We start from the raw sequence: 23,049 nt of genomic DNA on the forward strand, positions 1-23,049 counted from the left end.
TTTTTACCGTTTCCTATTTCCCGTTTTTGGGTCAACTATCTGCTACTAGGTATACTCATCATGCTATGTTTGAAATAATAACACTGCCATCATCTTCTGCCAGAGGGTACAATACAAATCACAAGACAAATTACTCTACGGAAATAATGTCGTTTTAGTCCCCACCAACATTATTAGATCACGAACAGGCCAACGCCCCGGCAGATGTCGGAAAATTCAGTTCTGTAACAGCCCTGCCCGCTTGGTTCTTATTTTGGTAGGGATCCATCGGCTGGTCTGACAGTGCCCATCGAGAAATAAAAAGGAAGGGAACTAGGACGTGAGATAGGCAGCACTCGACTAGTGGGCGTGGAACGGACCAACACTGCAAATCAGTTCAAGTGCAAGTGCTTATGCTATCTAAGTTCTGTTGAAACGGACCATATTTTGGCTGGCTCAGTGGAGAATCCTCCTTCGTGTTGAGCCGCTTCATATCGATCGACAACGCTCCTTCTAGTGACCTTTGGCATTGTTTCCAGACCGGTCTAGATCAGCTTTGGGCTCGTTTGACCCATGAAGCACTGACGCTTGACACAGAACGCCTGTCTTGGGATCATGAAACAGATGATGCACCGCCGCTTCGACACAATGACAGTCAGTCGCACTGCCGCTGTGCTCTGCGGCAAGTATCAGATGTCGTGCAGGCTGCAGAGCGTTGTTTCTATTCCAGCAGGGCACGGTAGATACCAGCCCCGGTGTTTGAGTGTGAAACTGGTTGCCCCATTTTTCACAGTTCATGGCATTTTTTGGGCAAGAGAACAAGAATGATCGACATGGGGCAGGGTGTTTCGGGCCAAGATCTTAATGCAACTGTCAGTACGCTCTCAAGCACCGCGTAAAGTTCAGGCATTAAACAGCGATCGAAGCACAAGCCACGCCCCCAGTACTCCAATTACCGAGGCCACCAACAGACCATTTCCCTCCCAAGTCAGGCCCAAATATGCTAGGCAGCCTACGACGAGCTCTTTTCTCCGTGCGGCGTCTCGTTTACTCGCCCATTCCGGGTCAATCCGAAACGGGATTGCTGACTGCGTTGCATCCGCTGAACGCCTTGGCGGCACAGGAACAGAAGCTGACAGTGCGACAGCGCGATGATCTGACGTCGGAAACAGCGGCAAAGAGTTATACTTTAAGGGCCTAACCCGTGCTTCCTCGCCCAAACCAGGCAAAGTTTCCAGGTACAACACACGATCACACCAACTAGGCCAGCGTGTACTGGTCCATAGCCACTCCTGTGAGCCGCCGCCGCGAGCTGCAGCCTGACGCGCAGCATTTGTGTATTTGTATGTCGGGGGGAAGGTTATCGGGGCTTCTGACAGGCCATGGAAGCTTCGAGACTGTCGCATCTCCCGGGTGAGCTGATCCTCTTTCAACAAGTGGGAGAAATGACGGGGGTCGGCTGGATCCACCTCCGCTTGCGGAAACCGGGCACAATCCTCGCTTCGTGGCGATGCATTAGACGTGCGATAATTGAGGTCGCCTGCCAGGAAGAGATAACTTGTAGGAATAAAGATACCCCGGTAATCATCGCCGGAACTCCGTGTAGAACCGCTTAGCAGGGCTGTACTCTCGGAATCGCCCCCTGTTTCAGTATTCTCCCCGGCTCTCGCAGTCACACGATCAAACACTAATCGCTCTACCATACTACGCCAATCCTCGTTCCTTTGCCGTACAGCATACTCCATGGGTGCAAGGTGGGCAGCAATGAAGGTCAGGTCCACTGTGTCGCCAGGCGTTTTCTGCGTCGCATAGGTCAGCCGTGCCCCAACCGCGCCTTTGTTGCCCATTTGCTGAAATCCAAACCCGACTCGCGCAGTATCAATCGAAGATATACGTTCCGCCACATCGGATCGAGCATACACCATCAACCCCGTCATCCCACTATTGTCTGTGACCATATTGACGTAATGTGTCTCCCAGCGCTTAGCCACAGCTAGCTCCACCACCTCACTCAGGGAAGCAAAATACGGTGCCAAAAAAGAACCACCGAGAAAGGCATATGCAATAGGTGCGATTTCTTGAAGTGATAGAACGATGAGGTCCGGCGGCGTGGAAGCGCTAGAACTGTCGGTGAGGGGCAGTGCATCGAAGAAATGATGAGCGAAACGGTTGACGTCAACTGGATTCCGGGCACAATTGAAAGTGAGCATATAGAGGGTAAGGCTCTCCATGGTAGGCGCAAGTTTAGCCCGATCGAGTATTGAATAATATGTATTTGGAGGGATCAGTCGTGGTACTAGTAGAGATGAAGCCTGGGGTAAACGGCGATCGGGACGGTTGTCAATTCCACCAGTTCCATGGATTGAAGGTTTGGGACATCCATGTGACGATCGGCGGATCCTTATCGATAACGATCGGAGATTTTGTATGTTTTGCACATTGTATCTTAAGAGCAGCTTTTGTTCAGCTTATATCATTCCAGTGGAGCTTTCTTTTATCCCTGTGTTTGAAAGTAAGAAACTGGTGTCATTCAAGAATATGTCCGTGTTCCTTAATTCAACCCATTGTCTACAACTTTCCCCGGACTTCTTCCTCTAATTCCACCAACAACATACCCTCTGCCACGTCTTCTTCCTCTTCATCCATCTGATATACCCACTGAACTCGGCCGCCTCGTGGGCTTCGCACCTCAAGCTCCATCTTCATCTGCTTGACAAATGCCACTACTTGGTTCTCCACCACCTGGTCCCCGGCCGCCACCAAGACCTCAATCAACTTCCCAGACAGAGGAAGCACAATATGGCGGGGATTGTGCACATCACCACGACGATGAGAAGATGAAACTAGAGCAGATGCAGTTGTAGATGTGTTTTTCAGCTGCAGCTGATAGGCCATGGAAGAAGACGGCGTGGTATATTTGACTTCTGCGGCCATGGAAGTAGGGAAATCATTTTGCAAAACTCGAGTGAGTTGGAGGTGGTGCTGCCGCTGCTCCACCGTCCCTAGGGGCTTTAGGGTGATTGACCATGCATCTCCAGGACGGAATAGAAGATTGGATGAGGAACTACTCGGCATCATGAGCGAACGAGATGGCTGTGCAGATGCTTCATGGCGGATAGATTGAGCGATCGTCTCTCCAAATGAGATCACCTGTGCAAGATGTCTTTCCAGCCATTGTGTATCGATCTGTCCTGTCAAAAGGCTATCATGGGAAAGGATTCCTCGTAGCAGGTTCAAATTGGTCTGCACTCCAGATATTTTGGTATCGGTTAGCACTCGCCGAGCTTTCGAGACTGTTGCCTCCCAACTGGACGCAGTGACGATGATCTTTGCCAGCATGTTATCAAAGTTTGCTCCAACCGTGACGGGGCTTGATCCCGACGTATCAACATGGGTGTCAATACGGACGCCGTTACCACTCGGTACGACAAACTCAGTGATTTTACCTATACTCAAGTGGAAATCCCTACTCGGGTCTTCGGCGCACAATCGCAGTTGGATAGAGTGGCCCCGAGGCTGTACCGGGTGGTCTTTCAGCAAGCCAACTTGGGCGAGCGACAATCCCATAGCAAGTTGTAGCTGTGTCTGCACCAAATCCACACTGGTAATGTTCTCAGTAATGGTATGCTCCACCTGCAGGCGAGGGTTGATCTCGAGGAAATAGAACTCCCTTCGATGGTCGTGAACTAAAAATTCGACCGTGCCAAGGGACCTGTATCGAATTTCCTTTGCCATACGAAGGGCGGCGTTCACCACTTGCTCTACCACATCGCGGCTTTGCATAAGCGACGGAGCAAATTCAACGACCTTCTGGAAACGACGCTGCAAGCTGCAGTCACGCTCCCAGAGATGACACACATCAATACCATCACCCACGATTTGGACCTCAAGGTGGTGAAATCCATCCACAGCAGCCTTTTCCACAAAAACTGTCTGCGATGGTGACTCGTTAGTTGCTGCCCGCACGGCATGCTCCAGCTCAGCCTCTTGCCGCACCAAGCGGATACCACGACCCCCTCCACCATCAACCGCCTTGATCATAATGGGGTACCCAACCTGCCGCGCAAACGTGTGTATTTCTACCAAATCAGAGGTGGGGCTTGACATAGCCGGCAAGACGGGAACTTCACACTGTATTGCCAGCTGCTTGGCTTTGAGTTTGTCTCCTGTACAGATCAGGATCTCAGATCCAGGACCAATGACAGTAACTCCAGCATCATGCAAACGACTGGCAAATTCTGCACTCTCGCTAAGGAAGCCATATCCGGGGTGCACAAAGTCAATCTGGTGCTCGCGGCTCAGGTTAACGAGCAACGGAATGTCCAAGTAGGCTGCAGCAGATGGTACCTGCACTGCGTGGTGGGGACGTCCAATGTCACAGTGAGAACGGTCATCGTCTGTATAAAGGGCAAATGTCTCAATTGACGGAGAAAGCTCGCGTGCAGCTTGGAGAATACGGACAGCGATTTCGCCTCTGCTTTGTTAGATAAAATCCTCGTATACAGCATGAGCCTTTGGGAAATACCTGTTTGCGACCAGGAGCCGCTGGATAGACTGAGCACACATTTTTGCAATTGGAGCTATAATGAACAAAATGGCATGGCTAGCCATGGCCAAATACAGCGCTATTCATTGTTTCTGTTGCGTGGATCTCAGCCCTCGGACCTCGGAGCGAATGAGATCATTACCCCTCATGAAGGATTGGAGAGAAATACATACAACAACAGATACTGCCAATGACTATATGGCGATAATCAAATAACTTTATGGTAATAAATAACAATGCCGGAGGACAAGTCATCAGTAGCGTCCAAAAGACTCAACCAGGTCTCTGCGCATCTCTCGGCGCAAAGGCTCCCTCCCGACTATGCGGATGTGCGCTCCCAAATCAGTACCCTCCGCACAATTGCCGCTACACCTGACATCAATCGTCGTGGCTACATTCGACAGAAGCAAGCAGGGAAGCTCTGGGTGCGGGAACGCCTCGAAGAACTCCTCGACCGCGATAGCTTCCAAGAGATTGGCTCGTTATCCGGCACAGTAACATGGGAGAAGACTGGACCCATGCAGGAGAAGCCCGTTTCATTCGTGCCGAGTAATAATGTCCAGGGGATGGGGAAGCTGCGTGGTCGCCGAGTACTTCTCACCGCAGATGACTTCTCTCTTCGGAGTGGACATGCAGATGGCGCCACTGCAGGAAAGACAATCTACTTGGAGAAACTAGCTTTAGCACTCAAGTTGCCCGTCGTGAAGCTTGTCGATGGCAGCTCAGGTGGAGGAAGTGTCACTACCATCCGCAAGGAAGGTTGGAGTTACCTGCCCCATGTGTCAATGTACAAACATGTGGTGGATCAGCTGAATCAAGGCATTCCAAATCTGGGAGCAGTAGTTGGGCCGGCTGTATGTATTCCAGTCTACCCCATTCTTTTCCTAGGCTGAACGCGGCTCACCGGTAATAGATTGGCCTTGGAGCCGCCCGCGTCGTCTCCTGCCACTTCTCTGTCATGGCTGCAGATGTAGGCTCGCTCTTTAATGCAGGCCCCGAGGTGGTCAAAGGGGCAACATTTGAAGAGGGGCTGGACTTTCAGTCATTGGGCGGCCCTCTGATACACTGCACTAATGGGACAATAGATAATCTCGCTGCCAACGAAGTTGAATGCTACGAGCAGATCCGGACTGTCCTAGGATTTCTGCCTAACTGTGGTCGAGAGGCGCCACCTGTGGTCGCCAGCGATGACCCCGAAGACCGTGAGGATGAGGCGCTACGTCAGATTATTCCTCGCCGACAGGCAAGAATGTATAACCCACGAACCATCATCACTAGCGTGGTTGATCGCGACTCGTGGTTCGAGATTGGCGCCCTCTGGGGTCGTACTGCTATCGGTGGTCTAGCAAGGCTAGGAGGGCGGCCTATTGGAGTAGTTTCCTTGGACTGCGAAGTAAACAGCGGAGCACTCGACGCAGCTGGAAGCCAGAAATTGACGAGGTTGTTGAAGCTTTGTGATGTGATGAACCTGCCTGTGTTGCAGTTCATTGACGTTCGTAAGTTCTCTCCTATATTATCTCTTCTACGCTGTTTTACTTTGTGACATGCCCGCTAACGCTATCGTAGCCGGTTACGCCATCGGAACCGCTGCCGAGCGCACTGCGACAATGCGATGGGGGGTTGAGCTAGCCAAGACCTACAACTCGACTACAATGCCAATGTTCAATGTAATCACTCGACGAGTGTACGGTGTGGCTGGTGGTATTATGATAGCGCCCGTGACCCGGTTATGCAAGTGGCCTGGCCATCAGGACAGTGGGGATCTCTGCCACTCGAAGGAGGCATCGAAGTTGCCCATCGACATGAGCTGCGCGAGGCAGAAAAAGAAGGCCGGAAGGCTGAGCGATACCAGGAACTAGATGAAGAATACCGGCGATTGATGAATCCGGTGCGCACAGCGAATGCGTTCGGCATCGAGGAGATCATTGATCCTAAAGACACGAGAAAGGTGTGCTGTGCATGGGCACGGCATGCGTATAAGGTTATGATACCGGAGAGATTGGCGGATCGGGCTGCTGGGAGGATTCAACCAGTGTTCTCTTAGCCTTAGGCCATGGTTTAGTCGCATGAGCTAGTTGCGCTGTGGGATTCGACTTGAACAGCAAAACATGAATATGATACAATTAAGTGCGACACCATATCAAGCCCCTTCTACAATGAGCTGTCAACTTTAGTTCACTCCAGGTGATACTGAAGGACGGTGTTGGCTATCATCCAATAGAGAACGCCAATGTATATATATTTTGATCATTGCCAGGAGATTAACCCTACTGCGCTGCGCATCGAAAAATCCACACGGATCCATCCCTTGAATCAATAAATAACCAACTAGCCTATCCTGGTAGCCCCTGGCACTTGTGATTGATGATTTCAGAGTATTGTTTTAACTAGTTAATATAATTTCACGCGGTGGAAAAATTAGTGACCGGATTTTCGGAAATTACAACTTGGCAACTCTAACAGGCGTTGATATAAAGACTCGGACAATGCCACTGGTTGGAGGTAGGGACCTGACAAGAATTTTTTCCTTTCAATCCTAGGCGATTGACCAAGAGACGCCGACATAATCCCAAATAGGACAGAGAGGAGAGCGAAAAGGTGTAAGCGAAGAAGAACGAAGCAAGGGGTGAAGACAAAAAGAAGCGAGGTGAGATATCCGAACAACCATCCAAAAAAGGAAATCGATGGTCCCAGAGAGGCTCGAACTCTCGACTTCTGAGTTATTAGCTCAGCACTCTAACCGACTGAGTTATGGGACCACTTGTTGAAAGAGTTCCCTGTTAATGTGCTTCATTAAAGAAAACAAACAAAATACAATGGCCACCATCATCAACGGGCAGGTGTATACTCCCGGGCTCGCGATTGTCGACTCCCCTCAGCCCTATACTTCGCTCGGAGGAGGTAAGGATACATCTACCCCCCTTTACAGGCATGTATGCTGATATGAATCCGTGATAGACAGCCTCCAAGTAGCCATTGACGTCTCTGGAAACGGCAGGTTGACCTCCAGTCCGTCCGACGCCACTAAATTCCATGAGATTACTGTGTTTCTTACTTCGAATGAGCTCTCGAAGAACTTCACTATCTCCAATGGCACAGAACCCAACTCCGACGCCTATGTCGGTCCTGTCCTGGAGATTAACCCGTCAACCAACGTCCAACAGCTCAACTGGAACTGGCCAGAGTGCTTAGTGGGTGACGGGAACGGCGGTTCTGGCTCCGCACGGGGATCGTACAATATCTCGATCCATCAGTCCTTCAAGTGGGAGGGAACGGACTATTATACGATTTTCGACTTGCCTGTCAACGTTACAAACGCTATTAGCAAGTCGGACGATAGGGTCGATTGCAAGTTGTTGGAGAACGACTTGCTCAAGCCCGCTGAGATTGCCGCCAGCAATGATACTTTGCCGGGGCAGCCTTGGATAGATGAAGATGTCAAACATGATAGTGGCAAGAATGGTAGTAGCAGTAACGATAATGGAGAGACCAATGGTGCTGGCCATGTTCGGGGTACTATAAAGCAATGGGGTCTGTTCGCCATGGTGGTTGGGGGTATGTTGATGGTTTGAGGGACAGGACATGGGATCCTAGTGGATTGGACCTTCCGGATTTTGTCATATACATATCTTGTAATTATTATATATACAATTCTCTCCCACGTCATAAGGCATTACCTATTGTAATCGCCATCGGAGTGATAATCGCTTGAATTAGTCCCTCAAGGTAGCCTCGGGCATGAACGTTATGACCGTCGCGGCCGACAGCCAGCGACACCCATAAGGGTGGGGGAGGGCTGCTTCCATGTCTACTCCCAAATGTCAAACAAAAGCGGAAGGTATTAGGATAAACCACTCCCAACATGACATCGTTACTGACAAAGCATTCCTAATGCGAATTTCTCTGCGCACTCCAAGAGTGGAAATGGTCTGCTAATGTCTCCTCCAGAGGCCTGTAAACGATCTTCAACTCCTCCAAACTGGCGTGATTGTCTATATTGAACTTGACACCCAGATTCAATTTCAGCCACTTTTGGCTTAAGCCGAGCAGTGGCCCGCATAAACGTACCAATGAATTTGGAAGCTTATGCTCTGGGATCCGGCTGGAGTGAGTAAGCGAGCGTAGGATGCGAGCCAACTCCACAAAACTGTGCATTTCTTTATCGGCCAAGATATACCGGCCGTGCGAATCCGGGCTTTGGGCTACTCGGAGGTGAGCCGTGGCAACCTCTCGGACGTCGACAGTGGCAAACCACAGGTCTGGAACCCCCAAAAACAATTCGCCGCGGAGCAGCTGGTCAAGGAGAGACAGACTGCCGGATTCCGAAGTGGGAGAGAGTGACGGGCCCAAAACCAGTCCCGGGTTGATTGTCACCAATCTCCAGCGCCGTGGGCTCGGTTGTGCTTCGTAGTATTTCCACGCCTCCTTTTCCGCAATCACTTTGGAATAAGAGTAGGCATTGTGTGTGACGGTACTGGTGGTGTTGAAATACTCGCTGGAGAGTGTGTTATCCTTCATATTCTGCACATCTGCGTTGTCCCCAAAGATGGCCGCTACGGATGATGTGACAACGACCAGTTTGATCGTTTCACTTTTCTGGACCGCATCAAGAACATGTTGTGTTCCTTTCAGAGCCGGTTCAACCACCTCTTTCTGGCCGTCACGGATGCGACTCTCGATAAAAAAGGGCGAGGCAATATGATATACCACCGAGCAGCCCTTCGCTGGGACATCGAACGACCCTGCTTTCAGGAGATCTGCCTCAAACAAAGTCAATTTCCCAGGCCATTTGGCCTGCATGTCAAGCAGGTGTTTGACCTTTTTCTCGTTCGTTATACTGCGAACCGTCGCGCGGACCTGGTAGCCGCTTTCGAGTAATTGTTGGACAACATGGCTGGCAACAAAGCCACTTGCACCTGTCACGAGGCATATATCTTCTGTCATTTCTAGGTATGACTCGATTTGTATCACAGTGAGAGTGAGAGTCTTTGTTTTACCGAATAGAGTGTGGTACCTGTTACTTTCTCAATTTCCCTATCCATTCTGAATACAAGGGTGGCTCCGGAATTTATATCCGAGTGCTGAGTGAGCACTCCAGAAAGCTTGTTCGATCATGGATTCTTTTACCCTCCAAACACGCAATCCAATTTTAGGGAATTGATTTTGCCTCTTACCGCTATAGATTGAATGGAATCCCGTCAAAAAAAATCCAGTGTAACCTTATACATGGGAGTTTAGAGATCATCTACTAGAGGCAATAGTCTCGGGATCGGGCAGTTAGTTCCCCCGATTTACTAGAAACATACGTCATATAGAATTTAACGAAACACGGGTCAAGTAAAGTTTCAATCATGCCAGGAGATAAGGTTAGCGTTTGAATCTATCTCAGACCTGCAGAGTGGCAACAGGGGTTAAATGACCCCTTGGGGCACTTCGAAAGTCGCAATCTTGATAAGTCAGCGCTCTATGGCTCTATCTATGAGCGCCTATTCCGGCATAACCTTCGCCCAGGGCCCACATAGCTCTAACAGTATATTCAACAATTCATATTGACACTTCAAGATTCTGCTAGCAAACATCAGAACTATTATGTTGCAAACTGACACAAATAAGTTGCGCGAATTCTCCTAATATAGCACATGAACCAGCATTGAAAAAACATCCCCATATGTCCTCCCCAACATCTACCATCCAGGTTCCAATACCCTATCCACGGAAAGCCGCCCAAGCCTGGAACGCCCCTGCAGCCGCTGTAATGAGCCCACTTGACGTCACTCCTCCCCGAAGATACGAGACCGAACTGCCCCAAGCAATCAAGGTGAGCAAACCAGCGATAGCACGGTTCAGGGGCTCATCTAGTGCTTGCGGGTTCAATGACCATTGGAGATTAAGCAAGGCTAAAAATAAGTCGGTGAGAGTACATTGTATGTATAAGAGCGAAGACATACCAGTTAGCACCAGATAACCACTCCCTTGAAACCATCCCACGGTGCTGCAAACACGTGCTATACTGGGTAATGCTTGGAATTGTCGCAATCGCATGAATTTACGACTGGAGAGCTGCGTCGTTGTTAGACCATTTTTGTTCTGTATATGGTGGGCTTCATGGATTGGGTGGGATAGTCACTAACTGCATGTCCAAAGGCCAGGATTAAAGAGCCGTATGCGGCCGCTTTCAGGTGAGCTGGGTTTGCCATGGTATGGATGTGTCGGGTATGAAACGAGTTAAGCAGTTTGGAGTGATATGGAAAGAAAAGGGTTAGGGTGTTGATATAATAAACGTTCTTTGTTCCTGATGGAAACTCGGAAGAACATATTATTTCCCCCCGATAACCTAGGTTGAATAGTAGAAGCGGAGTAGTAATCAATGAACTGCTTATCCCCGGGGCCGGCCTTAAGCTACCCCAGGGTTGGGGCTTCGCCTAGCCAAATCGGGGGTGGCTTGCGAGGTGCCAGAGGCCTGGACCCTTGTACTAACTACCACGGAGACCCCGTTGTGGGGACTTTGCTGAAGACTGAAGACCCATTATTTTTATTTGAATCTCGAACATGACCTCAAATATTGGTCATCTCCAGACGAAGTCCATAGCCCAATTGCCATCTTCTGATAGATGATAGCCTGAGGATTAAAGTAGCATGTGATTGCTATCCATGCAGTCTTCATCTTTGCGAACTAATAAATGACGCAGGACTCTGTGCAGTGCGTACATGGTGCACAAAGACCAAGATTTATCGTTAACTCCCAAAAAAATGTTGAATACTGTTTGTTTCAAGGACTTCCCTACTGATGATGGCGAGGATGAGAGCAGGATCCAAAACATGTAGATTAGGTAGTACGTTCTTTAACGTATTAATATGGTACAATATGGATATAAATAACCCCAAACGAGAGACCAAAAAAGGAATTGTGCAAAAAGAAGGGCCGAGCATGGCTCCTATCAGGCGGGTGAGGTTATTGCGGATTTTCGGGCTTGACAACTCTAATAACTACCTTCCCCAGACCACCGCGATTGTTGTATACAACCTGACAGGCTTTTCGCACCTCCTCAATCTCCCACATATTAGCCGTGGTTCCAACCACTGGTTTCAACTGGTCTTTCTCGACATATTCGCGCAATAGATCCAGGTCTCTCCCACTGGGCTCCAGGAACATATATGAGTACTCCACACCGTATCGTCGTGCACGTAGCTTACGGGCGGCATCCATCAGATTTAATGCTTGTTTATAGATGAAGGGCAGAGTCGGGCGATGAGGAAGTCGCATGACTGATGAGTTCTGTAGCAGATTTCCCGATGGCAAGGTTGAGATCGAGACAATCCGGCTGGTCTTCGGCCGCATCAGACAAAGATACTCCATGGACAGGCCAACGGTATCGAACAGGAAATCAACCGAGCCGTGCGGGATAGCGTCCTTTGGTTCAGACTTCGTATAGTCAATTACTTCAGTCACGTCAGCAGTTGTTCTTTTTATGACAGGTAGTATAAGTGGGTGGAGGCTGGCTGATAGGATGGGGTCTTACTCTGGTCAACGGTTCCCTTCCCTAACAGTTCGTCTACTTTCGGGATTTTAGACGTCGAAACCGTCGTGATCACCTTGCCGGCATGGAAAACATGTTTTGCTAGTTGGCATGCATATAGACCGGTTCCACCCACTGCATGCTGTCAGATATGCGCGTCAATTTGTGGCAACAAACGAAGGGGATCATACATCCTGCAGGCACAAATACAGTCTTCCCCGAAAGGTCGCCATTGTACTTCTGGAGCGCCTGAAAGGCCGTTGTCGCTGCCAGTGGAATGGCGGCTGCGCTCTCGAAAGAAAGCGATGGTGGCTTCAGAGCAATGAATTCTTCCGGACATTTAGCGTATTCACTCCATGCTCCCCGATGTGACTCTGGCAATCGAACGTAGACTTCATCTCCAGGTTTAACTCGGGTTACACTTTGCCCAGTTTTGGTCACTATGCCGGCACAATCATATCCGATCTTGTAGGGGAATCTGTTTTATGTTGGTTATGACCACCTTTCGTTTGAAGAGTGTACATACGTGTCTTTGAGTGCTGCTTTTAGAACACCTTCTGCCTTTTTCAGATCAACTGGATTCACACTGGCGGCATGGACCTTAATGAGGACATCGTTCGAGTCGGTGATTTCCGGTGCTGGTAGCTCGGAAAGGATGTACCCAGACGGGTCGGAGTAGGAAGGGATGTTGATCGATAGCATTCTTAAGTATAGTTTGACGAAGCTAATTGAAGTCAGAGAAGATGAACTGCCTTTGAGATGCAGGCACCGTGACGTATTTTAAAGAACGAGCAAGCTAGCGACAGAGCTCGGAAGTGGGTTACATTTCTCAATCTTGGCGCTGGAAGTTTCGAGGAAATAAACTTTTAAACGCCACTCGCGTTCTCAGTTCTGTTAATTAGTGAACGAACCAGGTGATGAATAAACGAAAAAAACATATCGAGTTCTTGATAGTCTATTCATGCGCTGAATATCGCCCCGACTCCGCCTTACTGCCCTCTAATGAGGTGGTGGAGGTTATGAACCGGGTCCTGCCGCCGGGAACGGTCAGATCAAATCCTCCGCCAGGACCCACTACAACCAAGCACACGGTTACTCATCCTGAGCATCAGGGTCCATCCCAGACTATTGGAACATTGGTGAACATCTTCAAGTTGCTGTTCTGACTAATGTTTCCCTCTCCTATTCACTTCACTTCACTTCGAAAATTCTCTCAATGAGTGGGTTTGAAATGTCTACGGTGGTCTTTCAGCCACCCAGGGCTGGCCGTTGTCCTGGCATTATTTTATATAAAGACAGAGAATCCCACGACTGATCACTTACACTCATCACTCTCCTCAATCGAAATCCATTTACCATATCCCCCTGTATTTCGAATTTCACCACATCATGAGCTCCAACAAGGCCTTGATCTTCAAACAGATCCCCAAAGGATACCCTGTTCCTGGGGAAGATCTGACCATCCAGCCAGCTTTATACGATAAGGACATCGCTCCCGTTGAGAACGGTATTGTTATACAGTCTTTATATGCTAGTTTCGACCCTTACATGCGGGGTCGCATGAGACCTGCCGACACGACATCGTATATTCCGGCATTTGAGTTGGATAAGCCAATTGAGAGCTTCGGTATCGCCAAGGTACTCCGCTCCAATAATGCTGCCTACAAAGAGGGAGACATTGTCATTGGCCAGATCCCAATCCAAGAAGTTATTTCGCTGAACGAGGGCTCGATTGCCAAAGTCCGTCTCCTCCAAAATCCCCTGGGGATTGACCTGAGCGTTTTCCTGGGTGCCTTGGTATGCCTGGTCTCACAGCATTTTCGTCCTTTTATAAGATCGGTAAACCCAAACAGGGTGAAACGATCTTTATCTCCGCTGCCAGTGGCGCTGTTGGTCAGGTTGTCGGCCAGCTCGCGAAGCACGAGGGCTTGAAGGTTATTGGCAGTGTGGGCTCGGATGAGAAATTGGATTTTATCTTGAATGTGCTTGGATTCGATGGTGGCTTCAACTATAAGAAAGAGACGCCAGCGAGTGCCCTTGCTCGACTTGCTCCCCAGGGATTGGATATTTACTATGAGAATGTCGGAGGCGAACATCTTGAGGCGGCCATTGACGCCTTGAATCAATTCGGCCGCATCGTTGCTTGTGGAATGATTTCTGAGTACAACAGTGCTCCACACCCGATTAAGAATCTACACAAGATTGTGACCAAGAGTCTTGAAATGCGCGGGTTTATTGTCGCAAATCCAGGCTTTGCCGATGCGTACATGGAAGAACACCAGAAGAAGGTACAGAAGTGGATTAGCGAAGGGACTTTCAAGGCTCTAACCCATGAGACCGTCGGTATCGAGAACGCAGCCGAGGGTCTGGTGGGCATTTTCTATGGCAAAAACAAAGGCAAAGCTGTCTTGAAGTTTTAAAATGTATTATGTGTACATAATCATAATCTGAACACCACAAAAGTGTTCAATTCAAACAATTTTCTTGAATGCGATCGCAGACGTTATGGCGGTGTCTTATGTTAAATATCGGATTGATCGTCAACAGGTACAGGATGTGGGAAGTAGTGACCTATTGAGCAGGCTACTAGCATATTCAGCGAGACTACCTGGTCGACTCATAAACGAATATAGATCTACCTTTGCATTTTAGAGACAGTAACCGCCTCGAATGGGAAGTATCGCATTATAAACAACCCGTCTCGCAAGCTGACCTCCATCTGGTTAGTCTGACCCACATTTCCTTAACGTGGCCCCGCCATCGAAGGTCGAGTTGCCCAATTGTTGAATAGTTATCGCTTTGAAGCAAGTGGAGATACCACAATGGTTCCAGCCCAGGAATAACAGATCAGGACCCTTCGATTTCTGGTCCATCCTCCGTAACTGCTCGACTATATTAGTACTATCTGCCACCAAGCTGTCGCAGAGACGTTGGTGAGAATGCTTCTATACACTGTTTCATTCTGCACCGCCTTCTGAGTAAGAAGTCCACTGAACCATGGGCTTTCTTATGATGTCTCCATACCACACGTAGTACTAATCAGACTTCGAACGGTCATTATACTACAATACTATGCTTATCCGGGCACCAGGCCACTTTTCAGATATTGCTCGCTATGCACAACAACAAGCTTCTGGCGCACTTGATAACTAGGGTACTAAGATGTAATGATACATGTTAACCGATGCAACCAGCCACTCGGCTCCACATCGGTTGGGATTAACCGACTGCTGTGCTGTTTCCCCGCATCCCACGACGACGGCTACGACGTCGGTCGATCTCCCGCATCGTTTGCCAAGCTCTGGTGCAGAACTGTCTTACTCCTATTTAGCTCTATTCTCTTAGGGTAACATACTCTTTGGAAAAGCAAATCACATGTGAAGCTGTTCGTACTCACAATGTCCAACCGTCAATGGCTGTGCAGCGTCTGTTCTGCTCACTTTACTCGGATGGAGCATCTCAGACGGCACCTCAGATCACGTATGCAGGCCACCGTAGCAACATGAAATTGGCTAATAGCCGCAGATGACAATGAGCGGCCGTACGCATGTGCCTTCTGTCGGAGAACATTTACACGAAAGTATGTCCACTGGACACCGTTTTCTGATCGCATAACTCTAATGTCGCAGAGATGCAACGAAGCGTCATGAGAAAACATGCAAAGCACAGACCAGTGCCATCAATGCACTTGGCACGCTAGCCCCTGTGTGTAATAAGGAGATTAGTCACAGTGTCAACGAAGCTCCTTTTCAAAATGCAGACCCAGACGTAGCTGACGAGGACGCTTGTCTAGCCCATATCCCCGCTTCATCTGATTTCGAAGCCCTCGATTTGCTGTACTCTCAAGATTTAACACCAGATAGTACAGCCCTGGCCGAGAGACTAGAATTCCTAGCATATTTTACAAGTGCTAAGGGGATAGCGACTTTCCTGGACCAGGACACTCTTAAACAATGGCAGAAAGTATTACTAGAGTATGAACGACATATTGAAGTGTATGGATACGACCGTGATACAACGAGCCTGGATGACACTTGTAACTCAGCTGTGAGGCAATTCTTTCCTAATTCATGGGGAAACGCCGCCGAAAATACGATCGACCCATCTGTGGTACACATGATATCAGACGATTCAGACCTTCTTTTTCTTAGAAGCCAAGAAATTATTCATGACCTCCAAACCCTGATTACTCAGAAAGCGTACAGAAGTATCATTAAGCTGGATTGGAGCCCCTCGGTGCAGGAATCATGCAGTACCCTGTTTGCACCCAATAACATACGCCGCTTCTTGGGATATTTCTGGTCCCTCTGGTACCCAAACTGTCCGATCGTACACCGACCATCATTCAAGCCACAGACAGCCCCATTGACCCTATTATGTGTCATGGTAGTTATTGGGGCTTGTCTCTCCCCCCATGATGGAGATAGGTCGCTTGCAAGGATGTGGCTCGACACTGTGGAAGAATTGGTTTTTAGCAACGAGGTATTCCAGGAAAAGTCTGCCTTGGAAACCACACCGCCTGTGCTCGAGGGACAAACAGAATGGAAAAAGAGGCGTGTAGAGTGTCTGCAGATGACGTACCTAGTATGTTCTTTACAAAAAAGAGAGGGCTCGACCGAGGCACAAACAAGAAGTCGCAGATACCGACATGCAATGATGGTGACGGTAATCCTTGCTCTGTCCCCGATAACAGCTTCCATGCTCACTTTAGAACAAGCTGGCGAGAAATATTGGCCTCTCTGCGTCGCACCGGGATCTTGAACTGAAGGACCCTTCCGAATCTTGGTGGCGGAAATTTATAGTTGAGGAAGAACGAATACGGTGAGATTAATATGCAATGGTGTATAGACTACTGGTTAACATTGTATAGATCCCTCTTATATGTTTTCTGCATTGACTCGGCAATCACAATGTTGCATAACTCGCCTCCACGGATGGTGGTGTCCGAATTGAAAATGGATATGGCCAGCCCAGAAGAATGCTTTCAAGCGAGATCGGCTACGGAATGCTTCACAGCCTTGAGTGCATGGAAGGATAGCATCTTTTGGCGCGAAAGACTTTCAATGTCGGTAGTGGTAAGAAGAATCTGTCAGAGAAGCTTGGATGATAATCTTGTGCAAGAATATTCTCGAATGGGAACACTGAATATGTGTACAATTGTACTATGTGAGTGCCAGAATATGCACATTCAAACCACTGCTGATAGATTCTTTGGTATAGCACTCCACGCGCTCATTTTTAGTCTTCAGAACTCACTTATTTTTGAGTCTACCTTCACACCCATTCAGACTGGCTTGGAAAACTGGGGACGTATCTGGAACAAGAGAATTCCTGAAGACAGATACACACCGGATGATCCACACACTATCTGGAAGAAAATAGGCTTTGTACGCTATGCGGCCGAATTCTGGCACTTGGCACGAATCATCGTAGCTAGAGTACAATCGGGAAGTCTTCCTAAAAGCCAAACGGATTTATCTCGATACGATCATACAGATATGGTGGATGTCAATGGTTTGATAATGGAGTATCGACGAATGAGTCTAAGTGCCCCTCCATCCACATAATACGCGCCCGTTAAGCAAGAATACCAGCTACAATTGTTTGACATTGGATGTCCGCCTGCGGACTTGCACAACGAAATCAGTTGGCTTGACAAACCAATAGTTCTCAGTAGACCACTTTTTGCTTGTGGTAGAAAAGTCGAAGTCCCGAATAAGACGGGGAATCAATTTCGACATCTCGAGAATGGAGATATGCTTTCCAAGACACGTTCTCGACCCGAGACCAAACTATCCGAAGTTAACGCTATTCTCGAGGAAGACGGAACGGAGATCTTACCGGCATGTACATCTCATTCATAATTTTCAGTCTTTCTGGATCAGACTCTGCTTCTATCCAGCGCTCTGGGCGAAATGTCTTCGCATCTGGGTAGATCTCTTCGTCATAATGTGCCACCCAAGTGTTTATTCCTACCGTACTACCCTCTGGGAAGTAATATCCACTGATCTCCGCACCGCCAGCGGGGACGACCCTCCACAGTGGGAGACCAGTGGCACTGTGCATACGAAGAGCCTCTTTCATGACGGCCTGGAAGTAAGGCATTTCCTGACTTTCTTTGAACGTCACACGAGAACTGCAGCGGCCTTGCGCGGTAAAGTCATCCACTTCGCGTCGAAGCTTCTCCAAAACTGCAGGATAGTGCAGCAGGTGGTACATTATCGCCGAAAGACTGATAGCGGTAGTATCTGAACCGGCAATCACGTTCGACAAACCCATCATGAATAAGTGATAATCAGTGACCTTCTCTGGATCCTTGTCTCGAGCGAGGATCATCTTCTCGAGAAAGTCCTGCGTCTGCAGCGTCCCTTGCTCCGGATCACGCTTGGCAGGCTGACTGTGTCGGCGAATTTTCTCCTGCACGTACTGCATGATGTACGTTCTTCCGCCCGCGCCAGACCAGCTGAAATGGCTCAGCAGTTCGAATAGCCGCGGATGCCATTCCGGGTAGATACCGATCAGAGTGCTGTACACCATGGTCTTTTGCAGTGCAGCAATGGTCCCTTCGATGTCGTCGCCCTGGTCCAAGAACCCTATTCCTATCAATACATAACCATCTCGGACCCCAAGATACATATGTGTACTTACCAAATCGCTTGCCGAATGTAATCTCCCCAATCACGTCAAAAGCATAACATTGGAACCAGTGCCCAAGGTTGAGACTTCCTTCGCGCTGCGCGTGCTCCGTCAACCGTTGGGAGAAGATATCGGTGCAGTGGTCCACAAATTCCTCATAGTGCACCAACGAACTCATCGAATACAATCCTGAGAATCTCTTCCTTGTTTCGGCTACATCAACCCTCAGCTTTATACTCTCGCACGAACTACAGAGCAAGAACGAGATCAACCAAAACAGAAAAAAGAAAACCTACCATGTCTCCGAACATCCCGATCGGGGAATAACGTCCATCGCTCGGGACTCGGATGCTTCCACCCCTCGTACCACGCCGACTTGGTAAACTTGGTGCCCGTTCCGTAGACCAGCTTCACCGCGGCCCGGTCACTAATACTGTAATGGTCCGGGGCGATGCGCACAACCGGACCATACTGCTCATGAAGTCGGACATTATCCTCTTCAAAGTGGCCCCGTCGGACACGATCAAAGTACCATAATTTCGTGAGACGAGTGATGAACGGCCCAGGAACAGATAGGAGGGATTTTGTTGTCAAGGTAGTGTAGATAAGATGAAGAACGTGGTAGGATACGATGAGGACGGGGAGGAGGAGTAGGATATACATCTTGATATATGAATCCTCCTACTTTCTCTAGGACTTTTCAGTGCAGATGATGCTGCAGGAAGAGAAGAAAGATGGGTTGATGCATGCGTTATATAGATCGGCCGGATTCAGGTGTGTGCTTGTTGATTGGTTCCGGGGTTGGGTTGAATTGATCGTCCACTCTCCGCCCCCACCCCCACCTCCACTGCGGAGCTATGTAATGGGGAGCTTACTGGATTCCGGATTTATGAGGTTGTATCTTGCTTTGCTGGAGCTTAGTATCTTATGGATAATACTATCGACAACTTTAGTGGGACGAAAAGATGCGGGGTCCGTTGGTTAGGAGCATTTTAGATTTTTGTTCTTTTCTTTTTCTTCTTTTGAGTAGTGTGCTTTCTTGAGATTCCTACGTTCTGAAATATTATATATAAACTGCAGTCGGTACTGAGTCCCAGCAATGTCATTGCGCTGTCAATATACATAACATACATTATAGAGTTATCGCCCCGAACCAAAGAAGAAACAAAAAACGGAGAGGAGATACACCGCTTCCCAGGTATACAAAACCACCATCAAAGTCAGAAGGTTAACAAATGAAAAAAGAACCCCCAATGGCCATGCAAACAAACCAAACCCTTCCCATCTATTTTCTATCCCCCCAAAGTCCAACAATACCCATCGCAAGCGCAAGGCCCGAGAAAACAGCGCGCACGCACTGGAACCTCCGCTCCGTATCCATCTCCCGCTGCACACTCTCGCCGTTCACATTCTCCTCAGCCTCCACGACGACAAGATCCTCTTCCTTCTTCTGGGTGTTCTTGCGACAGAACGATGCGCAGCCGACGTCCTGGACGAAACTCTGGACCCACGCCTTGAAGCCCATCGACCGGTGGAAGAAGTAGTCCGCGCCATAGGTGCCCATAATGGAAGTGGCGACCATCCACATCAGGTACGGGTGTTTGCGGTGTTTCGGGGAGGCGCAGTATGCGAAGAGGAGGCAGCCATTGGCGAGGTTGGTTAGACGGAGCCCATGTTTGCGGTTCAGGCGCTTTACTTCGCGGAGGGAGCGGGATGCGTTGGCGGAGGTGGGCAGGAGGGATAGAGATGGGATGGTTACGGTTGAGGCGGAGTAGGAGAGGCCCTGGATTGTTATTAGTATTTTTGTTTTATGGCCTTCTGAATTTTTGGTTTCTTGCTGGGGTTCTGGGGGAGTATAGTTCTCGTTTCATGGTCTTCTGGGGGGGTTTTCTTTGTTGTTTTTGTCGGTGCAAGGGAGGACTTACGGTTAGAAGGCCGAGGGAGACAGTGCCCACGAATTTGCTGACAGTGAGTGGACAGGCCATGATGGGGAGGGAGAGAGCTATTGAGAAGGAGAACGCTCTATGGGTGTGGTAATAGAGACCAAAATGATCGGAGATCCCTTGCGATAGATGAGAGTGGCTCATATACGGTGGGTTTGCAGATGAGAGGAAAGGAAAGGAAAAGAACAAAAGAAGATTAAATTGTTTGCTTCATGTGGAGTTTTGTCAAACATGACGTCGTGACAGTGGCCCAACTCCAGGCGGCCAATCAGAGTGTCTGGATTAGGCCGGATGTGTTGGTTTGGCGTTGTCCATGTACATCCATGTGGTATACTACCTCTGTAATTGCAGATCATGGTATGCTTATCTAGATAAATTTTATTAATTGAATTATTTGAAAGCAGTAGACAGGAATTCAAAACACTAGGTAAATCTTGAGATTAGCACAACGGTTAGCAATATCTACAGTTGCACGTGATACATGCAGCCAGATCTCGAACATCGGATCTCCCCATGAACATAAGATAATTTCAATGAATAGACTTATGGATACCCTATCGGAGACTATCCAGAGGGGTCTCTTGCCAAGAGCTTTTTATACACATCCTACTCTGCACTAGACAATGTTGATTAAACAATAATTCGATTTGATGTTATCACTCCCGAGGCTCCGACCGAACCGCGGCATTCCCCCGTTCAGTGGAGCTTCTCCGCAAAAGCCAATTAAGTAAGACCTGTCGTGACTACTCCGTCCACTAGAACATCATCTCTCTGGCCTTCAACCTTCTGTCTCTGCTGTACATACTTCATACGTTCATACCACAGTTAAATACACTCATAGACAGAATGCCTCTTGCCAAGTCAGAATACTTGAGTGAGACGTGGAAGGATGGCCTTTTCAGTATGTATTGCCACGTTGTATTCAAAGGGGGCAACATGTGAATATCGCTGAACGCGGATAGCAAACAAGGTCGTCTTCTGCACTGGTGGTGCAGGAACCATCTGCAGTGCCCAGGTCCGCGCCCTTGTCCACCTGGGCGCAAATGCCTGCATTATAGGCCGAAACGTGGAGAAAACCGAGAAAGCAGCTCAGGACATCGCCACGGCTCGTCCAGGTGCCAAGGCCATTGGCATCGGTGCGGTTGATGTGCGCAAGTTCGACAGCCTGAAAGACGCAGTAGACCGCTGTGTCAAGGAGCTGGGCGGTATAGATTATGTGATGTATGAGTGCAACCTTGTCTTTGTTTGATTCCTCCAATTAACCTGGTTCAGCGCTGGTGCGGCCGGGAACTTCCTCGCTTCGATCAACCAGCTCTCGGTCAATGCTTTCAAGTCTGTGATGGACATTGATGTTCTGGGTTCTTACAACACCCTGAAAGCAACCCTTCCGCACCTGGTTGAGTCCGCCAACAAGCACAAGGTTGACTCTAAGTCCCGTAAGTATTCGACGACCTATCTGTGCTGTCGCGAGAGATATGCTGAACTGTTGTCTAGTGAAGCCCTCTCCGCTGGGCACCGGTGGACGCATCATATTCGTTAGCGCTACCATCCATTACAGGACCATGCCCTTCCAAACGCATGTGTCGGTAGCGAAAGCTGGCGTCGATGCCCTGTCTCACAGTGTTGCCATTGAGTTTGGCCCACTAGGCGTGACGTCCAATATCATCGCCCCTGGCCCAATCGCGTCGACAGAGGTAGGCTCAACATCCTTATTACTGACATGGACAAACACATTCATACTAACTGGATCAGGGTGTGGATCGTTTGGTCCCTGCCGATGCTATGGAAGGATACATAAAGACGCAGCCCCTAGGACGCTTTGGCTCTGTTCGGGACATTGCAGATGCCACGGTGTACCTCTTTGCTGATACCGGAAGCTATGTCTCTGGTCAAACACTAGTTGGTATGTGCCCTACGTTTCATTGAAAAGACCACGACTTGCTGACTTTTGCAGTTGATGGTGCAAGCTGGCGTATGTCTTCTGGTGGTGCAGCATCCGGAGCTCTGGCATACCCCGACTTCCTTCTTACGGGAGACGCCGTTCCTAATGTAAAGGGACAGAAGTCGAAGCTTTGAGTTGATATTTGCATTCCGTAGATTTGCTTTATAGAATTAACAATAGGTTAGATATTCAATTTGATACATGGTTGTGCACTGTATCTCTTGACCTCATGGTTTTCCTACACTTGTAGTCCATATAATCCTGTTTAAAAGACGGAGCATACACAACATTCCCTCCTTGACTAACAATCAGCCACGCATCGTCTCTATGCTCATCAACTTCCACGACCAACTAACCAGTGACAATGGAACCATTCACTCTTCTTTCAGCAATTACAGCTTACTGCTATATGCAGCTGCCAAATATGTTCCTGATTACTGTAGCTCTAGGACACTCGTATTCACTCAATCTTCCGATCTACCACCA

At 48.8% G+C, this 23,049-nt stretch overlaps 12 protein-coding genes across 12 annotated transcripts; 5 read left to right on the forward strand and 7 right to left on the reverse strand.

Annotated features, from left to right (window-relative positions):
* Positions 1-881: 881 nt before the first annotated feature.
* On the reverse strand, positions 882-2,210 carry ANOM_007211 (putative inositol 5-phosphatase; the record flags this gene model as incomplete). The annotated part of the gene is made up of 1 exon (XM_015552467.1): positions 882-2,210. One exon carries the CDS (start codon positions 2,208-2,210, stop codon positions 882-884), a length of 1,329 nt encoding a protein of 442 aa, XP_015405010.1.
* Positions 2,211-2,547: 337 nt separating this feature from the next.
* Positions 2,548-4,545, reverse strand: ANOM_007212 (putative pyruvate carboxylase; the record flags this gene model as incomplete). Its single annotated transcript, XM_015552468.1, has 2 exons — positions 2,548-4,453; positions 4,505-4,545. The coding sequence occupies 2 exons, from the start codon at positions 4,543-4,545 to the stop codon at positions 2,548-2,550; spliced, it is 1,947 nt and encodes a 648-aa protein (XP_015405009.1).
* Positions 4,546-4,761: 216 nt separating this feature from the next.
* Positions 4,762-6,569, forward strand: ANOM_007213 (putative methylmalonyl-CoA decarboxylase, alpha subunit; the record flags this gene model as incomplete). The annotated part of the gene is made up of 4 exons (XM_015552469.1): positions 4,762-5,379; positions 5,439-6,021; positions 6,092-6,226; positions 6,277-6,569. The coding sequence occupies 4 exons, from the start codon at positions 4,762-4,764 to the stop codon at positions 6,567-6,569; spliced, it is 1,629 nt and encodes a 542-aa protein (XP_015405008.1).
* Positions 6,570-7,341: 772 nt separating this feature from the next.
* Positions 7,342-8,097, forward strand: ANOM_007214 (uncharacterized protein; the record flags this gene model as incomplete). Its single annotated transcript, XM_015552470.1, has 2 exons — positions 7,342-7,426; positions 7,484-8,097. 2 exons carry the CDS (start codon positions 7,342-7,344, stop codon positions 8,095-8,097), a joined length of 699 nt encoding a protein of 232 aa, XP_015405016.1.
* Positions 8,098-8,413: 316 nt separating this feature from the next.
* Positions 8,414-9,469, reverse strand: ANOM_007215 (cinnamoyl-CoA reductase; the record flags this gene model as incomplete). Its single annotated transcript, XM_015552471.1, has 1 exon — positions 8,414-9,469. One exon carries the CDS (start codon positions 9,467-9,469, stop codon positions 8,414-8,416), a length of 1,056 nt encoding a protein of 351 aa, XP_015405015.1.
* A 762-nt stretch (positions 9,470-10,231) lies between these two features.
* On the reverse strand, positions 10,232-10,722 carry ANOM_007216 (uncharacterized protein; the record flags this gene model as incomplete). The annotated part of the gene is made up of 3 exons (XM_015552472.1): positions 10,232-10,422; positions 10,474-10,585; positions 10,657-10,722. The coding sequence occupies 3 exons, from the start codon at positions 10,720-10,722 to the stop codon at positions 10,232-10,234; spliced, it is 369 nt and encodes a 122-aa protein (XP_015405014.1).
* Positions 10,723-11,460: 738 nt separating this feature from the next.
* Positions 11,461-12,774, reverse strand: ANOM_007217 (NADP-dependent oxidoreductase). Its single transcript, XM_015552473.1, has 4 exons — positions 12,569-12,774; positions 12,234-12,520; positions 12,046-12,177; positions 11,461-11,965 (listed from the first exon to the last, which is right to left on the reverse strand). The coding sequence occupies exons 1-4, from the start codon at positions 12,742-12,744 to the stop codon at positions 11,478-11,480; spliced, it is 1,083 nt and encodes a 360-aa protein (XP_015405007.1). The 5' UTR covers positions 12,745-12,774; the 3' UTR covers positions 11,461-11,477.
* Positions 12,775-13,431: 657 nt separating this feature from the next.
* ANOM_007218 (MDR family NADP-dependent oxidoreductase) lies at positions 13,432-14,462 on the forward strand (the record flags this gene model as incomplete). Its single annotated transcript, XM_015552474.1, has 2 exons — positions 13,432-13,839; positions 13,896-14,462. The coding sequence occupies 2 exons, from the start codon at positions 13,432-13,434 to the stop codon at positions 14,460-14,462; spliced, it is 975 nt and encodes a 324-aa protein (XP_015405013.1).
* A 978-nt stretch (positions 14,463-15,440) lies between these two features.
* On the forward strand, positions 15,441-16,803 carry ANOM_007219 (transcription factor domain-containing protein; the record flags this gene model as incomplete). The annotated part of the gene is made up of 3 exons (XM_015552475.1): positions 15,441-15,522; positions 15,568-15,622; positions 15,672-16,803. 3 exons carry the CDS (start codon positions 15,441-15,443, stop codon positions 16,801-16,803), a joined length of 1,269 nt encoding a protein of 422 aa, XP_015405012.1.
* Positions 16,804-17,636: 833 nt separating this feature from the next.
* Positions 17,637-19,341, reverse strand: ANOM_007220 (cytochrome P450; the record flags this gene model as incomplete). The annotated part of the gene is made up of 4 exons (XM_015552476.1): positions 17,637-17,834; positions 17,884-18,635; positions 18,691-18,891; positions 18,975-19,341. The coding sequence occupies 4 exons, from the start codon at positions 19,339-19,341 to the stop codon at positions 17,637-17,639; spliced, it is 1,518 nt and encodes a 505-aa protein (XP_015405023.1).
* A 443-nt stretch (positions 19,342-19,784) lies between these two features.
* On the reverse strand, positions 19,785-20,788 carry ANOM_007221 (uncharacterized protein). The gene is made up of 2 exons (XM_015552477.1): positions 20,604-20,788; positions 19,785-20,461 (listed from the first exon to the last, which is right to left on the reverse strand). Exons 1-2 carry the CDS (start codon positions 20,763-20,765, stop codon positions 19,964-19,966), a joined length of 660 nt encoding a protein of 219 aa, XP_015405011.1. The 5' UTR covers positions 20,766-20,788; the 3' UTR covers positions 19,785-19,963.
* Positions 20,789-21,467: 679 nt separating this feature from the next.
* ANOM_007222 (SDR family oxidoreductase) lies at positions 21,468-22,780 on the forward strand (the record flags this gene model as incomplete). Its single annotated transcript, XM_015552478.1, has 6 exons — positions 21,468-21,522; positions 21,584-21,842; positions 21,894-22,057; positions 22,116-22,315; positions 22,374-22,524; positions 22,576-22,780. 6 exons carry the CDS (start codon positions 21,468-21,470, stop codon positions 22,695-22,697), a joined length of 951 nt encoding a protein of 316 aa, XP_015405021.1. The 3' UTR covers positions 22,698-22,780.
* Positions 22,781-23,049: the final 269 nt, after the last annotated feature.

The sequence above is a fragment of the Aspergillus nomiae genome, assembly GCF_001204775.2.
Source record: "Aspergillus nomiae NRRL 13137 chromosome Unknown contig00228, whole genome shotgun sequence".
In the NCBI taxonomy this organism is placed as follows: Eukaryota; Fungi; Ascomycota; class Eurotiomycetes; order Eurotiales; family Aspergillaceae; genus Aspergillus; species Aspergillus nomiae.

What these genes read in the sequence shown, in the direction of transcription:
- ANOM_007217 (XM_015552473.1), bottom strand. Translation starts at nt 12,744, where the DNA reads ATGCTATCGATCAACATCCCTTCCTACTCCGACCCGTCTGGGTACATC. An exon ending in TGTATTTGTGCCTGCAGGAT is followed by an intron (nt 12,178 to 12,233) that starts GTATGATCCCCT and finishes GACAGCATGCAG; the next exon opens with TGGGTGGAACCGGTCTATAT. An exon ending in GAAGGGAACCGTTGACCAGA is followed by an intron (nt 11,966 to 12,045) that starts GTAAGACCCCAT and finishes ACGTGACTGAAG; the next exon opens with TAATTGACTATACGAAGTCT.
- ANOM_007221 (XM_015552477.1), bottom strand. Translation starts at nt 20,765, where the DNA reads ATGAGCCACTCTCATCTATCGCAAGGGATCTCCGATCATTTTGGTCTC. An exon ending in TCTCCCTCGGCCTTCTAACC is followed by an intron (nt 20,462 to 20,603) that starts GTAAGTCCTCCC and finishes ATAACAATCCAG; the next exon opens with GGCCTCTCCTACTCCGCCTC.